Source organism: Echinops telfairi, unplaced genomic scaffold, assembly GCF_000313985.2.
Source record: "Echinops telfairi isolate 266 unplaced genomic scaffold, ASM31398v2 ScPeMD7_17;HRSCAF=63, whole genome shotgun sequence".
Classification (NCBI taxonomy): Eukaryota; Metazoa; Chordata; class Mammalia; order Afrosoricida; family Tenrecidae; genus Echinops; species Echinops telfairi.
Genome location: NW_022103914.1, coordinates 801,034 through 828,326, shown reverse-complemented (window position 1 = coordinate 828,326; position 27,293 = coordinate 801,034). Strand labels below are relative to the sequence as shown.

The 27,293-nt window shown below is 45.6% G+C and overlaps 2 protein-coding genes and 1 pseudogene across 5 annotated transcripts in view; 2 read left to right on the top strand and 1 right to left on the bottom strand.

Moving 5' to 3' along the window:
• Positions 1-7,784: 7,784 nt before the first annotated feature.
• DTX3L (deltex E3 ubiquitin ligase 3L) lies at positions 7,785-15,740 on the bottom strand. Its single transcript, XM_004712305.2, has 5 exons — positions 15,557-15,740; positions 14,286-14,497; positions 9,747-11,309; positions 9,101-9,318; positions 7,785-8,491 (listed from the first exon to the last, which is right to left on the bottom strand). The coding sequence occupies exons 1-5, from the start codon at positions 15,738-15,740 to the stop codon at positions 8,422-8,424; spliced, it is 2,247 nt and encodes a 748-aa protein (XP_004712362.1). The 3' UTR covers positions 7,785-8,421.
• Positions 15,741-15,845: 105 nt separating this feature from the next.
• Positions 15,846-27,293, top strand: part of PARP9 (poly(ADP-ribose) polymerase family member 9) — a 40,840-nt gene continuing 29,392 nt past the window's right edge. Inside the window, exons 1-4 of one of the 4 annotated variants that reach the window (XM_045287546.1) lie at positions 15,893-15,912; positions 16,514-16,597; positions 20,535-20,637; positions 21,434-21,467. In XM_045287546.1, the coding sequence (XP_045143481.1) occupies positions 20,623-20,637; positions 21,434-21,467 (49 nt within the window). In that variant the 5' untranslated portion in view covers positions 15,893-15,912; positions 16,514-16,597; positions 20,535-20,622. Of the gene's footprint in view, positions 15,913-16,513; positions 16,598-20,534; positions 20,638-21,433; positions 21,549-27,293 lie in introns of those variants that run through there. The other 3 variants (XM_045287548.1, XM_045287547.1, XM_045287549.1) reach the window with 3 other exon arrangements.
• LOC101645342 lies at positions 24,423-25,014 on the top strand (annotated as a pseudogene).

Genomic DNA, 27,293 nt, shown 5'->3' with positions numbered 1-27,293 from the left:
AGAGCCCCTGTATACTACGTAACTCAATGCTCCCCTGGCATTAATATGGCAGGTTTTAATCTGATAGGCAAGGATCTGCCCTTGTAAGAAATGATGCAGGAAATTTCCCCCTAGCACCAGCCCACATGCTCAGTGTAAAAAGAGCTCAATCAATTAAGAAACCAATCTGTACAAAGCAACAACTCATGGACTGCTGCTCGCAGTTGGACTACACTCACATCAACGCCTCAACAGTATCTTACATTCTATGTCATTGGATACATTATTGATGTTACCAATGTAATCACCTTATATCCCAGGGGGATGATTAACAATGTGTTTTTTTCTTTTTTGTTTCTTTGGTTTTTCACTTTTCTGCCTTTTGTTTGTCTTCTGATGTTCTTGTTGGTTTTGGTTTTTGTCATAATGTAACCACCAAAGTAAACTAGTCGTTCATAACACTTGGACAAGCAACCTAGATTCTGGGCGCCTACTTAATTGTAGTCCTCATCCAAGAGCAGTTCGTTCTTAGAACATGGCCTGCTCAGTACTTGCTTTGATGAAATGACGGCTGAAGGTCCCTGACGAGAAGAGGGCTGCGGCTTCACAGTGTGGTGAAGAGAGCAGATGGTGCCAGCTACCAATTGGAATAGTGTCTGGGGTCTTAAAGGCTTGCATTCAAACAAGCAGACATGTAAGGGATGGGTCAACTAAATCTTCATGGAAGAAGCACACCAGCCTGTGTGATCCAAAGACAACAATAACAAAATCCAAATGTGATGAATGGGAAAGTATCAGAGCTTAAATTGTGAACACCCAATGAGTAGAAGGGTATGGAAGACTGTGGGAGCCCAAAATCCATCTGCAGCGTATCTAGTCAGATTAAGCCGCTGGCAGATCCCCGCGGCCACAGCGAGGGACTCCCAACAGCTTTACTGCCAGACAGAGGTTATTGTAAACTTGATCTTGGTGGATGGGACCATGGTATAATATAATACAGGTCAGTTGACCTCCCTCTTGACCCAACCTGGATTGGCTCCAGGCTCAAGTACTTCTCATTTGTTCCACAACAGAAATTTCTTCTCTGGTTTTTAAAATATTGATGGTGGTCTTTTCTTTCTGACTCTTTATTTGTATTTTTATCTTCATATTATTATTATTTTCTTCTTGCCATTTTGTTTTGGTTTTTATTATTTCTGTTGGGTTTCCCAGTTTGTGAAGCATAAGAGTGGATGCATAGAGACAGCAACTGATGCAATGGTTTATCAGGCACGTGAGGGGAGGAAATTTGGGGAACAGACAACGAATGGGCCAGGGGAGAGAGGTAAACAACTCTTGTTCAAAGCGATTTAATTATGGAACTGTGTGACATGCGAATACTATAGCAAGAAAAACCATGAACTTTTCCGTTAGCACTCAAACACTTAATCAGTGCTTCATCTGTTTTACATAGCCATACGTAAAATTGCATAGCTTTCTTTTGGGTGTGGGATTAATCTGAAAGGGAATATTTGTTTATATATGTTGAACAGGTTTTTGTGCACTTTAACAATGAGTCTTCCAAATCTCTCCACTTTATTCCATCCAGCTTGTTATTGTCAACAGCAGAATTGTACTGGCCAGATTTGATATAATAAGAAAGAGCATTCTGACCATTGTACCCTGTGGATGGCAAGTTACCTTCATTGGGATATATGCTGCACTCATTTGCTACTTCCGAAAATTTCTATGTAGATTCAACAGGAATTTTTCCTGCGTCTTCAGGCAAATATGTTGTGCCACAGAAAGAATGAAAACATTTCTAGAATAATGTGAACTGGGAAAAAAATCTAAATACTCAAATCATTTTAATATTCTGTTCTAAGAGGCCAGCTGCTTCTTGTAGCTCTACTCTCACTTAAAAGAGTAAAATACAGCTAAGATCAAAGGTCAGGGGCAGTCCTACTCTGTCCTATGGGGCTGCTGTGAGTCAGCAGTAACGCAATGGCGGTGAGTTTGGCTTGCGTATACTGACGGATGTGCCCACTATCACTGCACTTATGCCTATGAATTTGGGTATTAGGATGAATTCACAAGATCAAAATTATCACTATTAACTATGTAAAGCAGTAAGTTTTGGAAGTAAGTCACAGACTTACTTCCTCATCTGTCAACTGAAGGCATTTCTAAATTCACCTCCAGAACTATCATGCTGACCCTATGAAGTCTCTCATGCCACCCAGGGTATGCCTGTGGGCAGGACCACGCATCCAAACTCGCTGCCCTGAAGCCTCCGACTCATAGGGACCCTACTGAGCAGGGCGGACTTGCTCCTGTGGGTTTCTGAGACCAATGTTTCACGGGTGTAGGAAGCTTATTCTTTCTCCCAAGGAGCAGTGGGTGGTTTTGAAATGCTGCCCTTGCAGAATGCAGTCCAAGAAATAACTCACCAGGGCTGTGGGTTACAGAAAACAGAAAGCAAAAATGACTAGACTTAAGACTCTCATTCACTCGTTTTGGCTTTTACCAGGCACTATGCCAGGACACACAAGCCCAGGGATTGCTGCTTGTACAAGACTCATGCTGGATATTCAGGGAGATGGGCAAGTGCAAATTTCAAGTGTTTTGACTCCTAGGCTTTTTATTCTGACCTTGACAGCATAAACTAACAAGAGACTGTTAGGTAGCTAGCACAGGCACTGGAGTGTCCTTTGCGCATGATCAGAGGTTTGAGCTACCGACCAGAACGGGGTGGTACACCTAGGTGGTTGTTATACCTGGATTGACCCATCTGGACCAGGTGAATTCAATTCAACCAATGGGGTCGACCAGGATCATTGACCACGCCTCCCAGCAAAGGACCTGAAAAGCCAGAATCCAGAGCCCTGTGGCCCCTTCTGCGTCTCAAGCTGCTCCTGGAGGCAGTGATTGGCCCTGGCCTCAGGACTCAGTAGTGTGTTTGGTTTAGTTTTGTGACCCCATTAAGGGTAGATTCATAACGTAGGGGGGGGCGGGGGGCCGGTGAGTGGAAGAGTCTCAAAGTGGTGCCTTAATTCCAGTGGAAGTCTTGATATGAACTTGAAATTCATATCAAGTTTTCAAACTGTCTTTTTAAAAAGCAATTATCCTGGTTCAGTCTAACCCCCTGCCCTCCACCCAAAATCTGGCCAGAAAATTTTGTAATTTCAAACAGATTATTAAAGAATTAATGTCATCAATTTACAGCACCAGTAGTTTCAAAGGGTAGGGATTAAAAGCTAGTGTTCTGTAGAAAAATGTATATTCTTCTAAAGAGTTTCCTAAGATTCTGCCCAGTGAGCTAAAAGAAGTAACTAGCTTTTTGAGGAGCTGTGCTGGCCAAGTGAGTTAGGGCAAGGTCAACTGTTCAAACCCAGCAAGCACTCCGTGGTTGAAAGCGAGGCTTCTTCCTCTCAAGCATTTGGTTTTTGTCTTTTGTTAGGTCAGTTCTGACTCACAGTGACCCTATGTGCAACAGAACAAAGCACGGCCCCGCCCTGCACCATCCGCACCTTTGTTCTTATGGTCGCAGCCACTGTGTCCATGTCAATCCACCTAACTGAGGGGCTTCCCCTTGGTGGCTGGCCTTCTACTTCACCAAGCACGATATCCTTTTCCACAGACTTGTCTGTGCATGTGGGAGACATGTGCATGCATATCTTTCCATCCTTGCTTCTAAGGAGTCTGGCTGTGCTCTTCCGAGACAAATTTATTTGTTCTTCGGACAAATGCCCGTAGCATTTTCAGGATTTTCGCCTGCACCTTAATTCAAATGCATCCGTTCTTCTTAGACCTTCTTTATTCAATGTCCAACTTTCATTTCCATATGAGGTGGGTGAGGCACACCTGGGTTCTCAGAGTGGCATCCTTGCTTTTCAACACTTCGAAGAGGTCTTGTGCAGATTTGCCCCATGTTATATGCCATTTCATTTCTTGACTGCTGCTTCCATGAGCATTAATTGTGGCTCCAAGCAAGATGAAATCCTTGGCCACTTTTGTCTTTTCTCCGTTTATCATGATGTTATCTACTGATCAAGGTGTGTTGATTTGGGTTTTCTTGACCTTGAGTTCTGTCCATACTGAAGGCGGCAATGGTTAAGCTTCATCAGCAAGTGCTTCAAGTCCTCCTTGCTTTTAGCAATTAGCAGTTTGTCATCTGCATATTGCAGGTTGTTGATAAACCTTCCTCCAATCCTGATGCTGTATTCTTCTTTATATAGCCATTTATATCTGGTGACCTATGGTCAAGATCTGCAATAGAGCTATGTATTCTATCCTTGTATCTCAGATTCCAAATTCTTCTAAATTAATTGAACAGTGAGTCGATCAAGTAGAAATGTGAAGGGTTAAAGTGTGAAGAGGGATTTATTGGAATGGACATCTTGTGGCTCACTTCTTGACTCCCCAATTTATCTTGGTTAAGAATTTTATTTGTTAGTCTTTTCCTCCAATGCATGCCTTTGTGCTTGTGTTGTATTACTTCTAACCAAGTAGCTCATCGGTTTGCTCTTTCCTGACGACAGCGAAGTGTTAAGTGCAGTAAACAGCAGTGAATCTTAAGGCCTGGTGGTATCTTGGTTACACATTGAGTTGCTAACTGAAAGGTCAGCAGTTCAAAACCACTAGCCACTCCCCAGCAGAAAAATGAGGCTTTCTACTCGTGTAAGTAACTCGGAAACCCTTAGGTGCAGTTCTACCCTGTCCTAAAAGGCCACTATGACTCAGAATCAGAATCGACTCAAGGGCAGTGAGTTCGGAGTTTTTTGGTTATCATGTGGAACCAGAAACACAACCAGTACTAACATAACTTAAGGACAGCAAACAAAAATCTGATTTTTCTCCTAATAATTGCCTTGATACAACTCTTTGGAGGTGCAGGGACATCAAATCTCTCAATATTTTAATCCTCTTTCCCTTGGGAGATGAGGGGTTCCTTATTTTGGTGCTCAGTGAGACATGGGGTAATGCAGCACTGGTGATGGAGAGATGGAATGAATGGAAACTCTAGGAGAAAGGAGGGGCCTGTGGTTGCATATGCCTTTCTCTTCGGAGAGCCGAAATCCGAAGCCTGTTTCCATCTTTACATTAAGATGGAAAAATATCGATAAATGTAGCTTTCACAGCTGAACCTGGCAGCTGCGAAGTCTGTAACAGTTTTGCTAGAGCTTCCACTCTGAGTCCTAGATTTTGGGAAGGCTATGGCTTAAACAGTGAAAACCTTAAATCCATTTTTGAGTCTCTACATAGACTCAGGCTCCCTTGGGTTCTTTCTGATTGTAAACCAGCAAGTGAACAATTTTGCCTCCGGCAGAGTGTATTTGAGAGTGGATTGCTACCATTCTCCTAGGCAGCCCCGGAAGCAACTGCCTCATCTTTAAGAACTTGTCTGGGTGTGCTTTGATGGAATTTGGGGGTACCTGGGGGGCATGATCAAGAGCATATATGCTATGACTGTCTTGGTCAGAGAGCCCTAGCTTGTTGATGTGGAACTGTGGGGGGTCTTGATCGTGGTGCCTCTCCTACTTCCATAGTCCTGCCTGAAACGGTGATGTGCTGATTTTTGTGACACTTTTCCTTGTATTCCATGTCTTGTGTGAGTGACCAAGTTCCTGTAAATTCTTGGACACCATTATGATATTATGCTGATGGTCTCCCTCGTCCAGGTGATGCGTCTTTGCCTTACCTTTGTCCTGTGTAAGACATCATTAATGTGTCTCTATAAACTATATTTGAATTGGGGGGGTCTTTCTTCTCCCCTAGATCACAGTTAAGTTTTTCAGTGGCTAAATCTAGTGCATACAAATTCGGTTGAAAATAGCCACACACATTTCAAAATTTTACCAGTTATAGGAAACATTCAGAAGCTCAACCTAAGAGGCAAAAAGAAGCAAGGACAGAAGAGAGACAACCGTTCTTAAAATGGACTTCACTTTATTTAAGGTAGATGCAGCTAATAGCCACTTCCGAAGGGCGAAAACAGTCATCCAAATGTTTACCTGTCAGTCGTGCCCTGATCACCTCTGTAAGCACACACGGTGCAACCACAGATCCATAGTTTAGCAGAAATAAAGTCAGTTTTAAGTAAATTTAGCCAAAAAATCAGCAGATACAAAATAAGCTGTTAATCACAAGGGTAAAGACTCTAATGAACCACCAAATGCTACCATAGTTTTAATGCAATTAACAGGTATGGTAAGGAGTCTTTTTGAAAACCAAGCAACTCCTTCACCCGTTGGCTTCCTACGAGTGTTGTGCTTGACAGACGTGTGTTATTTGGATGGGTGAATATGTGAAAATACAGTAGCTATATAACCTGATTTAATAAATGATATATCAAGTCTACTTATACATCCTTAACTCTCTGGACAAAGGAAAGGCCTCCAGGTTTCAGTACTTCAAATAAGACTCCCCTCGGAGGGAATTCCATTTCCAAGAAAGTATGGGGAACTCAGCAGGCTGCTCCTCAGAGAAGTGCCCCTGGGAGTGAGAGTGCAGCTGTGGGGGGCAGAAGCCCTGCGGGCAGACTGTGTGGCTCACATCCTGTGTTTCCACTCACCAGCCATGGGAGTTACTTCTCTCCTCTGTGCATTGACTTTCTCATTTATAACCTGGGACTAGCCTTTGTGTAAATCACACAGCCGTGCAGCTCTTAGAAAGGGGATAGAATAAGTGTTCAGTAATGTGAGCTACTGATAAATAACTCACCTAGAAGATCAAAGCACTAATATGTGAGTATGTTGGAGCTTTCTACTTATGTAGAGTTACAGTCTTAGAGACCCACAGGGACAGCGCCACTCTGTCCTATAGGGCTGCTATGAGTCGGCATAGATATGATGGCAGTGAGTTTGAGTTTTTGTTTGCGTTGTGGCTTTTATGTGCATATTTAGGAAAAGAACACAATGCCTTGGTCACCATTTTTGGAGAGTGGCCTTGAGAACTAGGTGATTTGCTACTGTACTTCTTTTCTGGGATGGAAAACCATGAAAACGTAAAATTTGACTTTAAATATATTCCTCACAAAAGGCTCAACTTGCTGCCTTTTCTCCCTTGCAAAGATAATCAAGAAGGAGGATCTTCATGGGAAAAGGTAACTTCTCCGGGGCTTTGTCAAGAGGTGACCAACTACAATCAGGACTACAGTGGCTGCGAAGATGGGGGCGAAAGTCAAGACCGGAAGCAGGGGAGACACCACGACGACAATTATATCCAGAAGGGGAAAAGTGTTCAGAAATGAGTCGCATCTCTTTGGCAGGATGAGTACACAGCACATGGCAGGTCACTGGGGTTTGGAGCAAGCAAGAATCAAGTTAGCGGCCAGGGCCAGGCCCAAACCGAGACACCAGGTATTCCTGAATAACAACTCAGTTTTTCAAATCAGTCGTGCGGACTCCTGCTTCTGCTAAAGCTTTGGGGCGGGCAGAGAGATCCCTGGCTGGGCTCTTGGCAAACGGAGCCGGCAGCATTCACCATTTAACTGCACTCCAGTTGCGCTCACTAAAAAGAAGAGCCTTTTCAGGTGCAGCCAGGTTAAAATGTAACACCTTATCATGGATCTCCCTTTTGACCCATTTTAATTTTGTGCTAGTTTTTAATATTTTCAGCTTTCTTTTCCATGGAGGTTTGCCCCTATTTTACTTTGTTATGCTTGTTAGCTTGTTTTTGTATGTGTTTTAGTAGATGAAATGCTGGATGGGTGAATCTACCGAGACTGGATTCTTGGGGACCTGACAAGGGAGGTCAGGGAAAATGGAGAGCTAGTGACAATGAACACAAAAAAGAATAAAACATTCTAAAGCTGATGGTGGTGATGATTGCATAACTCTTCTTGATATTATTGAAATATTGAACTATCGATAGGTGGATTATGTGCCCTCAAAAATCTCTTTCAAAAAAAATAATAACACCCCTTTTCCTTTTATTACCAAAGGTGGTTCAATCTTGACTCCTGGCTTCTTCTCCAGCCATGGTTGGAGGATGGGGACGCGCATCTCTAATTGTCCATAATCCAAGCCTCGTTTTTGAATCTTTTCTCATTAGGATTTCCTTTCATCACTTTCACAGGTAGGGATTTAAAAAAACAACCAAACAAAACATTACCGGGCCACCCTAGAGATGACAGTGCAAATCGACAGCTCGAGGTCTGATGGAAAGCGTGTAAACAGCACGTCAAGGCCACAGCCACATGCCTTTCACACCCAGGGAGCACACAAGGAGGAGGCATGACACCTCTCAGCAAAATCGTACTGCTGCTTTGGGCTTTTGTCCACCCCGAGAAGCAACACTCCTGAAATGACAGGCTTGCAGCTTCTTACTTTTACACAAACCACTTCTTGACGTCAATTAAAAAAACAAAAGAGTAGACTTAATGTGCTAGATTGGTGTATCTACTCTGCCTCCTCAAATATCTTTTGAAAGGCAGGTCAAGACATCCTTCCAGCTGTCTTCTTACAGAATTCCTTTTGCCTTCAGCTCCTCTTTGACTCGGCTCAGGTAAAGCGGGTCGGGATAGCCAAAACTGTAAAAACAAAACCCCGTTAAGCGTCCACACCCATGGTTCTTAAGAATTTGTACAGCAGCACTTAGTCACCTGAGGATTTAACCTTCAGGTGTGACCATTCCCTAGCAATGCTGAGGGCAGATGACTTACAAGGACTCAATGTGCAGCTCTAAGTCCCATGATTGTGAGTGAGCCTCACCGGGTGCCCAGCACCTGGCTTCCAACGAGGCTTGTTTCATTGTTCAGTACATAGTAGGCAGTGACTCTCCTTAAGTTACCCTATACACAGTATACTCTATGGGCCACTTTCCTTCAGGACTGACCGTCCTAAACCCTCCTGACAGCCACACCTTTAAATTGCCATTTTTCACAATCTCAAACTTCTGTTCAACTAAACCCACTGCTATGAAGTCAATTCTGACTCATAGAGACACTCTACAGGACAGACTAGAACTGTCCCAGAGGGTGTCTGGGGCTGTAACCTTTCCGCAAGGAGACTGCCATCTCCTTCTCCCATGGAGTAGAGCTGGTAGGTTCGATCTGCTGACTTGATTAGCAACGGAATGCTTGACCGTGGTGCCTGCAGCGCCCCTCTCAGCCATTCTGCTGCAGTATGCTCTCTCTCACCATTGGGGTCCCCCGTCCATGGATGTCTTGTGGTGGATATCATTCCATGTAATGGCACTCGAGGCTCCTGTTGTTTGGGACTGCCCCACTGTAAAGATCAGCTTTCGTTCAAAGGCTGTACGAAGCATTCTCAAGACGTCCCTTCCTTCCTCATTATCAGGCAAGTATGCATTTCGAACTGTTGCACTATATGTCCTCCCTGGGTTTGGGTGATCTTTCTATATGAAAATAAGAAAATGTCACATCAAAGCACGCCCTGTCTGAATTTTAACATATATATTGATTTTTACATGTGTCTTTAGCAAATAGAGTATTAACAAACAAAACCAAAACATAGTACTGAAGATTTGTTTGTATCCCCAGTAATTCCCATTTCTCTCTTTCCCTAGACTCATGCTGGGCACACTAGCCACCCTCTGGGCCTCCCCTTTCCTAATTCCTACTCATCTACCCGTTCTCTGCCTTAAACAATAGGCAAGAAAGATACTTGTAAACAAGCATTATGAGTTTAGCACCCTTTCAAGCCCTTGCATACGGCCCTGGAAATAATTCCCGGGAAAAACGTTAAGTAAGCAACCGGTCAGTCCATTTTGTTCTAGGGGTCCCAGTATAGTGGATAGAAACCCAGGAACTCAGAAATACTTACTGTTTGGATGCCTCCGATCATTTTATAACAAATCTTAATGGTTTCATAAGATTTATAACCTGGAAGACTTTGTGATAGCTTGGTGACAGTCATGGTTCCCTCTGGCTGATTCCCTGTCTGGACACCGTAGAAGGTCAAGCACACAGGACAAGTCGGCTTATAGGTCATGGCTTTGTCAATACAACGGGTGCAGAATTCATGCTTGCATTTTGGTAGCACTTTCTTGTTCGTAATGATGTCCCTACAAATGCTACATATGTTGTCTTCCTCTTTGTCCCCGCCAGAGGCCCCAGAACTGGCAGATCCCATCAATGGAGGAGGGGATGCTTTGGAACTCTTTCTATCGATGTCCACTGCCGTCTCATTATCCATGTTCCATTTCTCCTGGACCAACAGAGGCCTTGCCTCTCTCTTTTCTCTCTCAGAGAAATACTGCGTGGCCTTTGTAAGGTGGTTTGGCAAACCAGTCAGAATCATCGACTCTTGGGTTATCACAAAATGTATATGTGGATGCATTTTCCTAAAGTCATCAACAAACTTAGTCCCAAGTAAGTATTTTCTGTCCTTGCCCAAAAGTGTCAACGAGAGAACTTCTCTTATCAGCATCCCAGAGACCTGCTGATAGGCATCGATGAAGCTCGCACATGCATGCATGGACAGATCGACCTCCTTGTCCTTGGGGTCAAACTGAATACAGGTTTTTTGAGCATTCTGTGTTTTTTCAAAAGCCTTGCAGCAAGTGTTGTATTTTCTGTCTATCGTTACTATCTCCTGCCGCAATTCATCTTCTAAGAGCTTATAGTGGACAGTGTCGACTTCAATTCCATTCTTCTTGCCCTTGGGAGCCGATATTTTCACAGGTGTCTTGACAGGGCGCTTAGAGACCTGGGAGACAAGAAATTCTGTGGCAGCCAAGATGTCATCTTGGGGCCCAAGAAGAATTAATTCCCTGTCTTTCTCCTTTATAAGGAGTTTTTTAAACCGATGGTTTAATTCTTGTTTGATTTCATTTGGCTTCTTACCGTCTACTACAGGGACAGTCTCCTGCTTTAGAGATTGCATGACATTCTGAAATTCAGAGGCAAACAATTCCCGGGCCCCTTCGAGGTCTCCTGATTGGCTGGAGGTGAAGTCTACAGAGACCATATTTGGAGAACTTGTCCCAATGTTGATGTTGATGCCAAATTTTGTCTCTATCATTTGAATTTTACCAGGACAAGTATACTGGAAGTATTCGAAGAGAGGCAAGGAAACTGTAAAACAGGTACTTTTCTCTTCTTTCCTGGTTTGTGGTTCAGGAGAAACTGCGTGGTTCCAGTCCCACTGACCGGGGTGCCCCTTCTCTGTGGCTCCAGGGGAAGCCTCCGAGATTGGCTCACTTTCCAGCAGCCGCTCACTCAAGAATCGATAGATTCTTTCAATATCCTTGAAGTCACCGTACACCTTCTCAATCCCATGGAGACCCTCCGTTTGTTGGACCTGGGGGCAGAGAGTCCTTATGTGTTCCCTCAGTTCTTTAGAGAGCAGGTGACAGTTCAGGTCAGCTGTGACAGCAAGAAAGATCTGGAATTTAAAAAGGGACAAATAAAATCTCTCCCACATCAGACATCCAATGATCCAGGAAAATACCTGGAGACTGAAGACATAACCACACTGGGTACCTTGATGGGGCGTCTTCGGACTCATCTTAAGGTTGTTTCCATTTTTTAAAAAAAGGGAGGGGGAAATACACGTGGATGAGCCTCTGATAAATGCCTTTGGAGGAATTTAGAGGCATGAATAGCCTTGCTGTCATGCAGAGGGCCTTCAAAAGCGATCACGGCAGAGGCAGCAAGGTTAAAATCGATCACCTTATCACTTGATCTCCTTTTGAACCCCTTGTAAATTTGTCCTAGTTTTTTTGGTTCTTGTTTTTCTAGTTTTTAATATTTCCTGCCTTCTTTTTTTGATTGAGGTGTTTGTTATTGTTGTCAGTGTGTTGTTGTTTTTGAAATGTCTTTCTTTATAGGAAACCCAACCTGGGTAAATCTATAGAGGCAATAAATGAATTCATGTTTCCTACGAGGTACATCCGGGGAAGTTGGAGGGAAAGGGGAACTAATATTGAGTACAAGGATGAAGAACATGTTCTAAGGTTGATTGTGGTGACGGCTCTACGACTCTTTGTGATATGTCTGTACTATTGAATTGTGTGGTTTGTGAATTATATGCCTCCCAAAATCTGTTTAATAAAAGGCGTGACTTCTAGCCAGTCTTTGCAGAGGATGTGACGTGGTACAGTGCACAGGTTCTCAGCCTACACGCCAGAGTCACCCGAAGAGCTTGGAAGTCATGCCAAAGCCCCGTCTCTCTCGACTCTCAAGCTGCTGAAGTGAGTGGCCTGCAGTGGGGCCTAGGCAGGAGCCTTTTTAAAAAGCTGTCTGGAGAAGAAGTCTGGGTGTCAACTCTGTGTGACCTCAGCGAGAAGAGTGGAGGAAGTGGCTTGTTCTCTGGGTGAGTTGCTGTGAGTCTTCAAAGATCCGTGAGCCTGAACTAGAGCTCCCACGTTGAAGGAAGATGTATTTTCCTGGCAGATGTTTTCCCTGTCTTCACCAGCACTCTCACCACCACCACCAGCCCTTTGGTTCCAGCTGAACATCTGCCTACTTGCATGGTGGCTGGGCCCTATAAATCCTGGCTGTCAGAGGCTCCAATATAAGATAGACACACCAAATGAGGACAATCAGGACAGAGGCAAATGGCATATAATTGTAGGGGCAGTGAGTTATATAATGTGGCTCTTCTAGACAAAGTCTCTACCTCCAATCAAACGACCTTTCCCTGCATAGATCTGGGAAGAGGGTGGGGGGAAATACTGGTAAGATTTACCTGTAAGTAACTGTGAAAAGGATTCCCGGGAGTGCCATCCGGCTGTGTATAAAATGAACCCTCTGAGCAGCAGAAGGATCTCATTACCAGCAAGAGCCAAGAGCGGAGCGGGTCCTCTGGACCTGAGATCCCTGTGCAGTGAACCTCTTGGATCCATATGACAGCTATACCATCAGAGGAGCAGCAGCAGAACTGGGAGCCAGACCATGGAGCAGAGTGGTGGGCTCCCCCCACCCCACCAAACAAGTAAAGCTGAGTGCTTCTGTGCAGGAGGCTGGCTTGCAGAGTGGGGTGCCTCTGGGCTCTTAATTCCAGAAGTTGGGCGTGCTGAGCCATGGAAGTAGAGCTGAGTGCCTTCCAGCTGAGGCTTACTGGAGTAAGGTGCCTCTGGACCCTTAATTCAGGAGCTGGATGTGGGAAACTGGAAACCGGGAAGAGTATATGAGGACAAACTCTCAACATTCATATGTTAAGGAGTCTGGGAGGCCAGGGCTCCTGTGGAGGGAACCTTCACATTTGTAAGTTGGAGATGTGTTCCAGTCAGTGTCCTAAGTAAAAGTCATTCCCCTTTTATAATAATGCCTAATAATGATATGCCAAATTTAAGGTGCTGTTTGCAAACACATGAAGGTCATGTATTATACTCTTGAAGGTCAACTGCTTGAAAGTGATCTGTCTGAAGATTGTCTGCCATCAAAAGCAATCAGACCCTCTTGTCTGTTCCACCCTAAGTAAGGCCCACTGCCTTCTGATAAGAATTTTAGCTTGATCCCCTGCAGAAAAGCTCAAAGACATCTAAGGTCAAGCCTGCTCCCTGCTCGGAGACGAAGGAGGTTAGGGCTGCCATCTTGACTCTAGAATTCACCCATCTTTTTAAGGATGCACCTTCCTGTCACATGTGTGACTCTAGTGCCTGCCCCTCCTATTGTGTGTATACCCTTAACCCGTCCCCTTCCTGTTTCGCATGTGATTACCTGTAACTAGAGGGGCTTGCATGCCCCGAGAGTACATAAAATGATGAGAATACAATCTCTCTCTCTGTGTGGACCTGGCTCCTGAAGTTATGGCGGAGGTGAGCCCTTACATGCTTTGCCTTGTCTGATGTCTCTTTAATATACCTCCTCAATTACACAACCACACCCTTGGACCCATTCGGTTGTGGAGGCTGGTCCCTCCCAGTTTGCTGACCCACAGAGCTTGAGCAGGGCAGGGCTTGCCCTGTACCCCAAGCTCCCAGGATAGTGTCTGGCACCCAAGAGACATTCAATGTAAGGAATGACTCTTTGTATGGCTGGCTCCATATCTTCCAAGTCTCAGGAAAAATATCTCCTCATCAGAGAGATAGGTTATGTCTCATTTCTGGTCAGAAATACATCCTTTCCATCCACCCCTCCTTCCTCTCTAGTCCTGTTTCTCTTTAAGGCTAACCCCCACTTTGTTTTCTTCTTAGTACACAACGCTCTCTGGAAATGTCTTATGTAGTTAGTTTACTGTCTATGTAGCTCCAACACAAGCTGTAGGAGAGCAGGGCCTTGACTCGTGTGTCCAAATCCCAGACTCCATGCCTAAAACAGAGTCTGGCTCATGGCTGTTGGAAGAATGATGACGATGAAGTCATGGAGCCTGGCAGAGAACGTTGCAGGCAGAAGCCCGGCTCCTGTCAACACTCACCTTGGACACACCGGAATCCACAGGGCTAGGCACCGGTTCTTCATCGGGATGCTTCTCACCCGGCAGCACCTCTGCTCCTGACGATGCCGACAAGGACCTTTGCTGGTGGGTGCTCTTCTCGATTAGATTTCCAGTGGGTTCCAGGAAAATGCTCACAAAGCAGCTTCCCACCAAAATTTGGTGGTCTCCTTTTTTCAACACTCCCTCCTTAGCTTTAGAAAAGACATTAAACACACCCACAGAGATTGAGAAGTGGGAACTCTTTCCCCTAAGCCTCCTTTTATTCATGCCTCAGGGCTCTACCCACTGCAGCTGGTCTGGAGGGCCAGTGAGAAGAGATTTGAACAGGAGGACTTGAGAACCCTTAAGCGGGCCCCTAAATTCTCACTACTGCGGCAATGAAAGCTTACTGATGTGGACTATCATCATCCACTCAGTAGAAGTCCTATGTCAGACACTGCGTTCTCAGTCTCACGTTTCAATGATAGGAAAAAACACCCATTTATAAAGTGAATCAAAATGTAGGCTGGGAATTCTGACTCTATGTGTGCAGACATTCCTAGGACAGGGCAGGAAGGACAGACAGCCAGACAGTGGGCCGTGCTCATCTTCAGGGGTGGGGTTCCACGGTAGCTGACAGGGCCTCCGGAGGCCTTTCTGGATACAGCCAACACTTACCAGCACTGCTTTTGTGGTCCTCAAAAGTCCACCCAAGAAATAATGGCTTCGGATGATTCCTGAGGTTTTACCTTCTCTTTGCCAGACTAAGTTTTTTGTAATAAGCCACTGGGGTCATGGGTTTTATGAGTTGAGCTGCTGGCTAAGCCCAAGGTCAGCAGTTCAAAATCTCCGTAGGAGAAAGATGAGGCTTTCTATTCTCATAGAGACATCCACCTTGGAAAGGCGCAGGGACTTTGGACACCGTCCTAGAGGGTGGCTGTGAGTCAGACCTCACTCCCTGCAGTCTCTGCGGTCCCTTGTACAGTCCGTTTTGAAGCAGACTGGCTGAATGACAGGGACAGTGGCTGGCAGGCTTGCGGGAGGGAGGGGTGCAAAGTGGGCTCTCGGAAGAGCTGAGAAATGCAAGAGGCAGGATGGGGATATTGGCAAGCATCCGTGTCCAGGCCGCTCACAGCGGATCCCGGGCGGCGCGCCTGGGCGCTCTCCGACAGCACCCCATTCCTCTGCCCTCTCTCCGGGGTCCGTGGGAACCCGAGCGGCTGGCCTGTCCAGCCCTGGCCCGACCCGCACCCCGGCTGCCCACAGCTCACCCGCCCTTTCGGCGAAGTCCACCCGGAAGGTGTCCGGGGTGCTGTCGCTCAGCGCCCGCACCGTGCACTCGCCGCCGCCCGAGCTCCGGCTCTGGAAGTACTTCTCCAGCTTCAGGTGCATCCGGGGGCCCGGCTCGGACACGCGCACGAGCAGCGGGGACGGCGGGCAGGACGGCGCGGCCATGGCTGCGTGCAGCCCCGACTCCGGCCCGATGGCGACTGGGCGACGGCGCGGCCCGCCCCGCGGACTTGGGCCGCCGGGTTTCGCTTTCGCTTTCCCCAAGACGCCTCCCTGTTCCCGGCAGAGCCGCTGCTTCCTCCTCCGTTGGCGGCCATCGGCCAGCCGCCGCCCGTGGGTGAGTAAGGTCCCCGTGCAGTGGGTGCTGGAAGGAGGTGGGTTCTGGCCACCCTCGGAGTCCCCTGGCCTGCACCTTCGTTCGGGTGGGGGGTGGAGGGCAGCGGGCGAAAACCAGGTTGTGCCAGCAGATGCCCACCTCGAAGAAAGTAAGTGCCAACCCCAACCCCCGTGGCTACGATCCTTTTAAGTGCTCATTGTCGTTATTACCATTTTTTGCAACTAAAATACGATTCATATCTGAATCGTCCAAATATATGTATTTGTATGTGTATGTTTTTCATTTAGATTTGTTCCCCTGTTACCTCCCTCTACCTTTATTCTGTAACTCGCTGCTGCGTCTTTCCAGCCCTCCTTTCTTCCTCTGAGGGGCCCTGGAAGCACAGTGGTTGGGCTGCTAACCCCCCGGTCGACAGTTCGAAACCACCCAATGCTCCGCTAGAGAGCAACAGGGCTTTCTACGCCAGTCAAGAGCGACGGTCTCAGAAGCTCCCAGGGGCAGTTCTCTCTTGCCCCCTAGAGTCACTCTGAGTCGCTGTCGACTCCGTGGCAGGAGTTTGATTTTGGTTTTTCCTCCTCTGGCCCCCGGCTGTGTGTACCAGGGATAAAGAGGAGAGAGGAGGTCCTGAACCGAGGCAGACCTTGTCATCTAGAAGAAACAAGAGGAAGCTTCCTGCAGAATCTCAGTAAGAGGATTAAGGGTGGAAGGGGAGCAGGCAGGGGGCTCTGAGGCTCAGGGAGCACTGTGGACTGAAACACAGAGGGGGCACTGGGGGGGAGGAGAGGGGAGAGGGCACCCAGAGCAAGGAGGTACCTGAATGCTGCCCAGTAGAAATCCGCGGAAGCTACCAATGCCAACCACGAGGATAATGTAAAATAGTTCATTAACTGTCCTTCAACCCAAAGGAACAGGGGCAGAGAACTTGACGCTGTGTTTATTTAGCTCAACAGTGCAAACACCTATGCATTTCAACATGTAATCGACTCTAAGAATTGCCTAATGGGCCTGTTAAAACTCCCCTCCCTTTCGTCACACTAAGACTTAGCAGATGTACCTTGTGCGTGTGATTGGGACCAGCCGTATCCCTATGTTCAATGGCTGCAGGTGCCTGGCGGCCCACACTGGGCAGTGCAGGCCAAGACGGTGGGATGCTTCAAGATCCAAGGGGTGAGGGTGCTGAAGGGTTGTGAATAGAGGAAGCAGGAGGGGGGTGGGCTGGATTTGCATTTTAGAAAGAGGTCACTGAAAAAAGGTGGACAGACAGATGTGAATTCCAAGCAGGTGTGAGTGGAAGTTAGTGGGACAAGAGGTGAAGATTTGGCATACTGGAAATTAGGCCTCATGGAGGGCCATTTGGGAGTCCTTTCAGAATTGACTCGGTAAATAGATATATATATATTTGCAGTTCAAAAAATCTAAGAATTTGCCCCTAATATTGCAGTTCAAATATATATACATATATTTGCAGTTCAAAAATCTAAGAATTTGCCCCTAATATATCAGTGCCCCGGTTAAGCGACTTATGCTCAAGGTTGTTCGTTACAATATTGTTTATAATAGTAGTGATGATAAGTATGGGACTGGTGGGAGCAGCAATGGAGGTGGACACAGCTGACTTCCTCGGGCTTCCCTGTAGCCATGAGGTTGGGCGGGCCAGGCTGCCTGCTCCATCCTTCTTTACTGATTCTGACACCAACCATTCTTCCCACGCTGCTCTACTTCTGTGCTGGGTTCAAAAACTCACAGAGAAGAGTCACACTTAGGGGGGTCATTAGGGAAGTTAAGAGGTTGCCACATGTTAGGATCAGCAAACAGTAAGGATACAGTCACTGGTCTCCTCAAGCCAGCAGCCAAGTCTCTCTGGTCTTCAGGCTCAGCCACAGAGTCAGTCACGGAGGCCTTTCTCTCCATGGGACTAGGAAGCCAGGCCACCTGTCCCCCTGTCTTGGGCTAGATGAAGGGAAGGTACCCCATCGTCTCAGTGCTGCTCCTCTGAGCCTCTGTGCCACAGTTGCTAATGCATCTGGTTTACAGCTGCCTCTGCCACTTGAGACAGATCTCTGACATGCTTTTCTAAATGGTGCTGGGTTTTTCTTCTGTGCCCCAGATGGCTCTTATATAGTGAGGAAGAGCTTTGACGGAGGTGTGATTTGTCTTTTAGACAACCATACCCCAAGGAAAATGAAGGGTGGTGTCTGAAATCATACCTTGCAGTAAAGTAAAAGGCATCCTTGTGGTGAGCAGTTCAAAACCACCAGCCTCTCTGTGGGAGGAAGACAAGACTTTCTACTCCCCTGAATAGTTACAGTCTCAGAAACTCCCAGCAGCCATTCCACTCTGCCCTACGGGGTCACCGTGAGTTGGCATCAACACCATGGGGTGAGCTTATAAAGTAGAAAGACGCCCCCAAAGGAACAAAGGGTGTGGTTGATTCACACCTTTTACTAGGCACAGTCTAAAGATGCCCAAAGGAAAAGGGTGTACAACAAACCAATAGTAAAATAAATAACTAAAAAGCAACATAGTCTAGCATTAAAAAGAAAAAAGAAAAGGGTGTGGCTGGGTTCGAAACCTCTACTAAAGTCAGGTCTTAGTCTCACATTAATCATGTCCATTAGCATAGTAGAAAATGCCCTCTGAAATGGGGGTATAGCACGGGCATAGAGTCCAGGATAGGAACCAGTGATGGAAAGTTGGGAAGGTTTTGTTGTAATTATTTTTGCTTCTAAAAGGCAAGAGAGGGAATATTTTGGGCTCTGTGCCTCTTGTTTCTAGTTTCTTTTGTTTAAATGGATGCCATTACCGCTGCCAACTCTGTCACTGGGCTTTTGAGACTGGTCTGAAAAGAAGAACAAGTATAATTACATCTAAAATGAAAGTTTCCTAGAAACACAGTACCACGCAGTCACCAAAGCCTGTCTTCTTTTGTGAAAACAGCAGGGCCCTCTGGAGGCCAAAATGCCTACTGCAGGATTGTACTTTTTCTCAACACCTAAACAGGACCGTGCTCAGAGAGCCCTGTGGAAAAGGTCTGCGTTTGAAACCAGCAGCAGTTCCGTGGGGAAAAGATACAGCAATCCACTTCCATAAAGACTGAAGCCTTGGAAACCCCAAGGGGCAGTTCTACTCTGCCTCATATGAGTGGAAATGTAACTCGTGAAGGAGCCTGGGTGCGGGAGGTCGTTTTACAAAATGTTTCTAATACAAAGACCGTCAGAATCATTTCAGCAGCCTAACGATGGTAACATGTATGGACAAAGTATCATAAAATATTTTCATTATCATGCTTCAAAAAGGTCACATTCTTTCATTGCTACCTATTATTTGGAAAGCCAGGTGCAGCCAACCAGCCGATCCTGGGGAGAAAGATGAAGCTAAACGCTCTCATAAGGATTCACCGCCCCAGGAACCCAGCACAGGCTTGCTTGTCGGAGCCTGCCGACGAGTCGAATGGTCCTGAAAGGGGGAGTGACGATTAAGGGAAAAAAGAGACAGAAAGTATTGGGAGGGCAACAGTGAATAATGAAGCCCCGAGTTTATTCTACATCTGCCTTTTATACATGCAGAAACAACCCAGGGTTATAATTAGTCTATTATCACAATATATCAGAAATTCTATATTCTGCCAAGTCAAGGAGTCTTTGATAAAAATGGAACATTCTGTTTTCCCAGAACTTGCACACATCTTTGTTCTTTTTCTTAGTCTCAGTGTCAAACTGCAGACGCAAACAGCAGATACTGACACCTGGGTTGATATCTTCTCAGCCGTTTCAAGGCTGAGTCTTAATGGCCTGCAACAGTTGCTATGAATTGGCAGCAACTCAGTGCCAATGGGTTTGGTTTCGGATTGTGGATTGTACAGCAAGGGAGCCTTGGTGGCATAGGGGGTGAAATATTGGGCTGCTAACCACAAGGTCAGCAGTTCAAACCCACAAGCCACCCCACGGGAGAAAGAAGAGATCATCCACTCCCATAAAGGTTTACAGCCTCAGAAATCCTAAGGTGCCTACTCCCTGTCCCATCGGGTTGCTATGAGCTGGAATCAACCACGTGGCAGTGGGCTTATTATTATATGAAAACATCATTATACATTTTCCTGGCATTTCTGATTTATTACCAGATACTCACTTACTAACTAGCTAGATGAAGGTTATTTATCACCATCTCAGCAAGATACACTTCTGGTACAGTTTCCTCTTTTATCAAATACAACCCCCCCCTTCCCCCCGGTGGTCTTTGTGCACTCCTGAGCCTGGTATCCTCACAGCTCTTAGGACGCTGTGCTTAATCCCACTACTCTGTATCATCATCCTCTACTAAAGAGGCAGGACTCGCCTTCATCCCTCAAGGCTGGGCTCAAGTCTGTCCTCCAGAAGGCGCTCCCTGTTCCATCATCCCATACGGCTCTTTCTTGTCTCTAAGCTTACTGCATTATTCTAACCAGAACCTCTGTGGAGGACCTAGGGGGCTAGCAATATTAGGAACAGAAAAGCAGCGTGTGCACAGTCGCCAATGTGCCCAAATCACATAGAGAGCCCAAATCATGTTCAGTCCTTGGTCAGTGTATTTCTACCAAATTACCCAAACAAGCTGTTTCTTGCATCTTTTCTATCCATCTCTAGAAGTGGGCCATCATACCTGGGACCAGCACTGTCCATTCAGAAACGCAACCGAGAGCACACACCTTGAAAGGCCCCAGGATCCTGGAGGATGGACTCCTATGAGGTAAAAAGCATAAACGTCTATAACTCATCAACCTGAATCAGCATAGAGATGATTCTTCCTAGAACAGCACGAAATCTGGGGGTTTCCGTCATACCTAACATTCTCATTTTAGAATAGTCCCCCTAAAGTGTTCTCCCTGCTACGTTTGATTGACACCCATGTAGGGAAATGGTAACTCCAAAGTCCACCTGGTGCTAATCTAAGCAACAGTGTACATGAGGATGGATGATGGTTGAAAAACGATCTCAACAGCACTTTCTCTTCCCTCACCCAGAAATTTGGCTTTTACAGGATGGAGGAAAGTGAGGGGAGGGAAAGAAAAGAAAGGAAATAAAGAAAAAGCATTTTGATTGTTCACCTGGCGCGTACCACATCAAAGCCCGTGCCATGAAATGGGCAGTTGCGAGTGGACGCTTATTGCTGGGTGACCAGGAATAAGTGATGGGGTTTCTGTCTTCAATCTAGAGACGCTCTCCGAGTCCTTGGAGCTTGGGGCCAGCGTGTTGGCCAGTCTTTGAATCATCATCTTAGTCTGTGATCTCGGGCCTTGTCACCCCCGTCCCTTGATCTCACCCTGGGTGGAGGTGCTCTGGTCCCTAGGGAAACTGGTCAGTGTGTGCTGGAATAGTCAGCATTCAAAGGTTTCAGATACACAGATGAAGAATCACCCTTACGGCAACGTAGTGCTTTTCGCAGCGTTTCTGTTGTTTCTATTTATTAAACATATGCTATATTGTTATAGTAATCTGCAGTCATTTGCTTTCAATTTTTTAAAAGACCATTCTTATTTTTATAGGATCTTGGAGTAACAGCTTTTGATGAGCTATCAGGTAGGATCACTTGGCCGTCACTCTTGTTTCGGAAAGGCGTGGCTCAGCTCTTTCCCCAGAGGACAAAGGGGGAAGCAGAAGGTCAATGTCTCTCCCACAATGACTCTGATAGATGGAGATACATGGAGAATTCAGCTGTGTTTTCGAAGGGAGACTGCTTCAACCGAACTGGGGTGTCAGCTGCAGATTCACTTAAGACCCCCTCGTATCCTTTCCTTTGGCCATAAGGTTTGGGATTCTTCAGACCGTGGCTCTCCAGCTGAAATTTTCCATGGATGCTCCCCTTGGTCAGTGAGAAGTGTCCAGTAGAATCTCCCTAATCTTGTGTGACCACTACCCATCTGTCAGTCTGTCATACTGTGAGTGGCTTGTATATTGCTGTGTTGCTGAATGCTTTTCCACTGGTATTTCAAATACCAACAGATCACCCGTGGGGGACAGGTTTCAGCAGGTTTCTAGACTGATAGACTAGAAAGAAGGAAGAGGCAGTCCATTTATAAGACATAAGCCACTAAAAACCTTTTTATTTATTTATTTTTCTGTTTTATTTTTGGCTCTTGGGGCAATGTCATCTTTTCCGTATGAAGAAAAAGCAACAAGTTCAACACAAATAGAAATCTAAAGTCGAGAACGGGGCAGGGGAGGGCAGGAGAGAAGCGAGGATAGAACACTTAAAAGGCAGTAGAACAAGTGGAAGAGAGGAGTTTCCGGTCCTGTTCCCAACTCCTCTGGGGAATTGATTCAGACCTGGAGGTAGCAGTACACGCCTCACCTGGGCAGGTGAAGTTTGTTAGCACTTCATTACTTTTCAGCTACTGTGGGGCTAGGGAAGGTCTTTCTGAGGGCTTGGAGGCTGGTCTGTGTTCCTCCTTCCTAAGCCAGGGGAAGGGGCATCCAAAGTCGGGGGGAAGGGAAGTGGGAGAGGAAAGGATCCTGTTTGGGCATGTGGAGCAGACCCTCCAGAGGAAGCAGGGAGCTCAGGACAGCTTGGAGGAAAAATGAAAATGGAAATAATACTGTCAGCACCTCGCCTGAGAGGAGCAGGGGATATCTGAAGTAGCTGGAGTCCCCTCCTTAAAAACAACGCCAGCCTCTTCTTCTAGTGACTTGTACCTGCAATGAGCTAACTTGGTTCCCTTAACCCTTAGCTGTCATGGCCTCGTCCCTTGGGCAGAGAGGCTGGCGGCCATCTGGGCTTAGAGCACACGGTTCTAAATAGGGTCTGGATGAGACCCAGCTTCCTGGAGAAGGACCTAGAAAACAGACAGAAGTGATGAATCACACAGAAGGGAGCAGTAGGTGCTAGGAGGAAACACAGGGTTACCCAGAACGGCAGAAATCTTAAGTTTCTCACAGTGGAAAAAGAGAGGAGACATTCAACAAACAACAAGACTTTATTGAGTGCCTGTTTTGTGCCAGGAAATGTTCTAGAGCCTCCTCAAGGGGGAGGAAAATGAAAGAAATGAGAAGCAGAATTCTGAGGGAGAGGAAAGGGGCAACTGAGGAAGAAGGCAGAGGGAACTGACAAACCTGGGGTGCTGGGACTCCACCTTAAGCCTCCTCTTCTGCCTCCTTCCCCAAATCACGCTCCTCTTTGTCAGTGGCATCCTGGTCCTGCTGGTACTCCGAGATGAGCTCGTTCAGGTTGTTCTCAGCCTCGGCGAAGTCCTCCTCATCCGTGCCCTCGCTGTGTCCCAGTGCAGAAGAGCCTTCCGGTGGAACATGCAGCGAACTGCTCCAAGATGGGCTCGAACAGCTCCTGGATGGCCATGCTGCGGCCATTAAAACTTTTGAATAGCAGGAGAATATTATCTGATACACTGCCAGAAGATGAGCCCCCTCAGATTAGAAGGCACCCCAAATACGACTGGGGAAGAGCTGCCTCCTCAAAACAGAGTCTACATGAATGCCTTCATTTGCTGATGGCATGCTCCTCAAAATGATGAGAAGAAACAGCTGCAAACATCCACTAATAATTAGAATGGGATTGTACAACGTAAGATTCCAGGAAAATTGAAAGCTGTCCAACATTTAAATGCAGCACATGAAGATCAACATCCTAGGTATTTAGTAAGCTGTGATGAACTAGTACTGACCATTTTGAATTAGACAATTATATGGTTTACTATGCCAAGAATGACAGATCATAGAGGAATGGTGTCACATTTATCATTAAAAATATTCAGCTCTATCTACAAGCTCAATGCTATCATTGATAAGATACTATCTAGGCACCCATAAGGAAGACTAGTTAATATGACTGTTATGCAAATTTACACACCAACTATAAAAGCCAAAGATGTAGATGTTGATGAATTTCATTAACGTCTTCAGTCTAAAATTGATCAAACATTCAATCAAGATAAGTGGCTAATTACCGGGGACTGGAACAGGAATGTTGGAAACAGAGTAAGATTGGTGATAGAAGGATATGCTGAAAGTCGCATATTAGAATTTTATAAAATAAATGACCTATTCATTATAACTACCTTTTGTCAACAACGTAGATGGTGACCATACAGGGGACTTCTCTGGATGGAAGACACGGAATCGGATTGACGACTGCATTTTGGAAAGAGACCATGGAGACATTCCATATCATCAGCCAGAACAAGACCAGGGACTGACTGTGGAACTGCAAGCTCAAGTTGAAGGAAGCTCAGGAAACGTTTGAAGACCAGGAAAGCCAAAATACGACCAACCTTGAGCACATTCCATTTGAATTTAGAGACCATCTCAGCAATAGATTTGATGCATTGAACATTAATGACCAGAGAAGACAGAAGGAATAGTGTGAGATCAAGAACATCATACATGTAGCAAAAGGTCATTAACAGAAGAGGAGAGACAGTTTAGCCAGAGCCTGTGGAAAGAAGCATCTCAGGCAGATGTGACTGCCTCTCAGGACTGAGGAGAAGCTTCTAGGCTTGCACCAGTCAGACCCCGAGCCTCACGATGGGCAAAGGAGACCCCAACAAGCCGCGGGGCAAAATGTCCTCGTCCGCCTCCTTCAGGCAGACCTGCCGGGAAGAGCAGAAAAGAAGCACCGGACTCCTCGGTCAACTTCGCCGAATTCTCCAAGACGTGTTCCGAGAGAGACCCTGTCTGCAAAGGAAAAGTCAAAGTTTGAAGATATGGCCCCAAAGTGACAAAGCACGCGCTGGCAGGGAGGTGAAAAATGACGTGCCTCCCAAAGGCGATAAGGAGGGAAAGAAAAAAGATCCCAGTGCCCCAGAACACCATCTGCTTTCTTCCTGGTTGGCTCTGAACATCACCCAAAGATCAAAAGTAAACACCCAGGCCTGTCCATTGGGGAGACTGCAAAAAAACTGGGTGAAATGTGGTTTGAACGCTTCGCCAAAGATAAACAGAAAGCAGCCAAGCTAAAGGAGAAATATGAACAGGATATTGCTGCATACTGTGCCAAGGGCAAAAGGGAAGCAGGAAAGAAGTGTCCTGGCAGGCCCACAGGTTCAAAGACGAAGAATGAACCCGAAGAGGAAGAATAAGTCGCTATCCTGTAATAATGCATGGAGTATGCATGTGCACTCGGGCAATTGTTTAGCTAAGAATGTGAATTCAAGTTCAGCTTAATGTTAGCTTAAATATAAAAAACTGTACCGAATTTTGTATAGCTGATAAGATTCTTGGTAGAGAAAATACTTTTTTAAATGCAGGTTGTAGCTTTTTGAGGGGTTACCACATATTCAGATATAAAGCTTCTGATGTTGAATGGTTCTAAAATAGTTAATGGCTCTTTAATTTCTTGACTTATGTGTGGTAGCACAGCAAACTCCTAGGAATTAGCATCAATAGTAAATTTGGGGTTTTTTAGGATGTTTCCTTTTGTTTTGTTTTTTATTAAAATTTGTAATAAAATTAGGTATATTAAAAATAGGAGGGAAAGAAAAGACCAAAATGGATGTCAGATGAGACTCTGAAACTTGCTCTTGAATATGGAGAAATTAAAGCAATAGAAGAAGTGGAGTAAAGCACTGAACTGAAAAGTCCAAAGGGCAGCTTGAGAAAACAAAGTCTCAGAACGAAATGTGCAAAGACCTTGAGTTGGAAAACCAAAAAGAAAGAACACACTCAACTTTTCTCAAGGTGAAAGAACTGAAGGGAAATGTCAAGCCTCAAATAGCAGTACTGAAGGATTCTGTGCGCAAAATAATGAAAGTTGCAGGAAGTGGGAAGAATACAGTTATAGTACTAAAAGGACTTGGTTGACATTCAGACATATCAGGGGGTAGCATTTCAATCAAGTATCAATGATTGAAGGAAGAACCTGACCTGAAGGCATTGGCAAAAACCAAGACTCCAGGAATTGAGAGACTATCAATTGAAATGGTTTAACAAACTACCACAATGCTGGAGGCACTCACTTATCTATGCCAAGAAATTTGGAAGACAGCTCCCTGGCCAACCCATTGGAAGAGATCCATAGTTGTGCCCATTACAAAGAAACGTGAGCCAACAGAATGAAGAAATTATCAATTTCATCACTATTACATACAAGTAAACATTTTGCTGAAGAAAATTCAACAATGGTGGCAGCAGTACATTGACAACTTCTAGAAATTGAAGTCAGATTCTAAAGAGGATGTAGAATGAGAGATATAATTGCTGACATCAGATGGATCTTGGCTGAAAGGAGAGAATATGAAAAATGACTGGTGCTTTATTGACTATGCAAAAACATTAGACTGTGAATAAGTATGGTTCACAATATTGCAAAGAATGAGTATCCCCAAACACTTCATTGTTCTCAGGCAGAACCTGTGCATGGGCCAAGACGCAGTGGTTTGAACAGAACAAGGGAATGCCTCATGGCTTAAAATCAGGAAAGGTGTGGGTCACGGTCGTATCTTTTCACTGTTGTGGTAGTTAGAGGATTTTTTGTCAGCTTAAAGATGTCTGAAAGTGTAAGGGTGGAATCAAACCCGTCAATCAGGTCACAAGTAAATGTGACATAGTTACATTTAATATAAATGTAACTATGGCTTCCAATATAAATACAACTCAATGTAAAGTAAATGTCACAGCCTGATATTGTCTCCTTGGGGGTGTGGCCTGCTCTTAAGGAAGACCCTGGGAACTTTCTTCTCATTCTGTCACTGCACTCTCCTGCTTGCTGGGGCTCTGGTGGCCACCCTTGGAATTGCTGGTGCCCTGTCATGTTTCCACCAACCTTGAAACCACATGACTGCACCCACGGGCCTGTGATCTTCCTACGTTCTGCATCATTGCATGTGGCTGCATGGGTCTGAAGAGGGACTTAGAGACTAGTATTGGACTCACGGACTTGAGTTGGACTGGGCTGGCACTCTTTCTTGATATATAATCCTCGATGTAAAGTTCCTTCGTATACATATATGGATGTCACTGGATTTGTTTCTCTAGTCACCTCGGCCTAACACAACCATACTTATTCAATCTGTCTGCTGAACAACTAACCCAAGAACTGGACTCTATGGAGAACATTGCATTAGGGTTGAAGGAAGATTCGTTATCAACATGCAAAATACAGATGACACAGTCTTGCTTGCTGAAACTGAAGAAGCCGTGACACACTTACTGATGAAAATCAAAGATGGTGGCTTCCAATATGAATTACAACTCAATGTAAAGAAAACAAAAAATTCTCACAACTGCACCAATAGATAAATGCATAAAACATTGACGTTGCCAAGGATTTAATTTTACTTGGATCCACAATCAATATCCATGGATACAGCAGCCAGAAATCAAATGATGTGTTACAGTTGGTAAATCTGCTGCAAATGATGCCTTGACATGATAAAGATGGGGGGTGCGGAATCACTT

What these genes read in the sequence shown, in the direction of transcription:
- DTX3L (XM_004712305.2), bottom strand. Translation starts at nt 15,740, where the DNA reads ATGGCCGCGCCGTCCTGCCCGCCGTCCCCGCTGCTCGTGCGCGTGTCC. An exon ending in GGACTTCGCCGAAAGGGCGG is followed by an intron (nt 14,498 to 15,556) that starts GTGAGCTGTGGG and finishes TCTTTTCTAAAG; the next exon opens with CTAAGGAGGGAGTGTTGAAA. An exon ending in ATGGACGGGGGACCCCAATG is followed by an intron (nt 8,492 to 9,100) that starts GTGAGAGAGAGC and finishes TTGTTTTTACAG; the next exon opens with TTTTGGCTATCCCGACCCGC.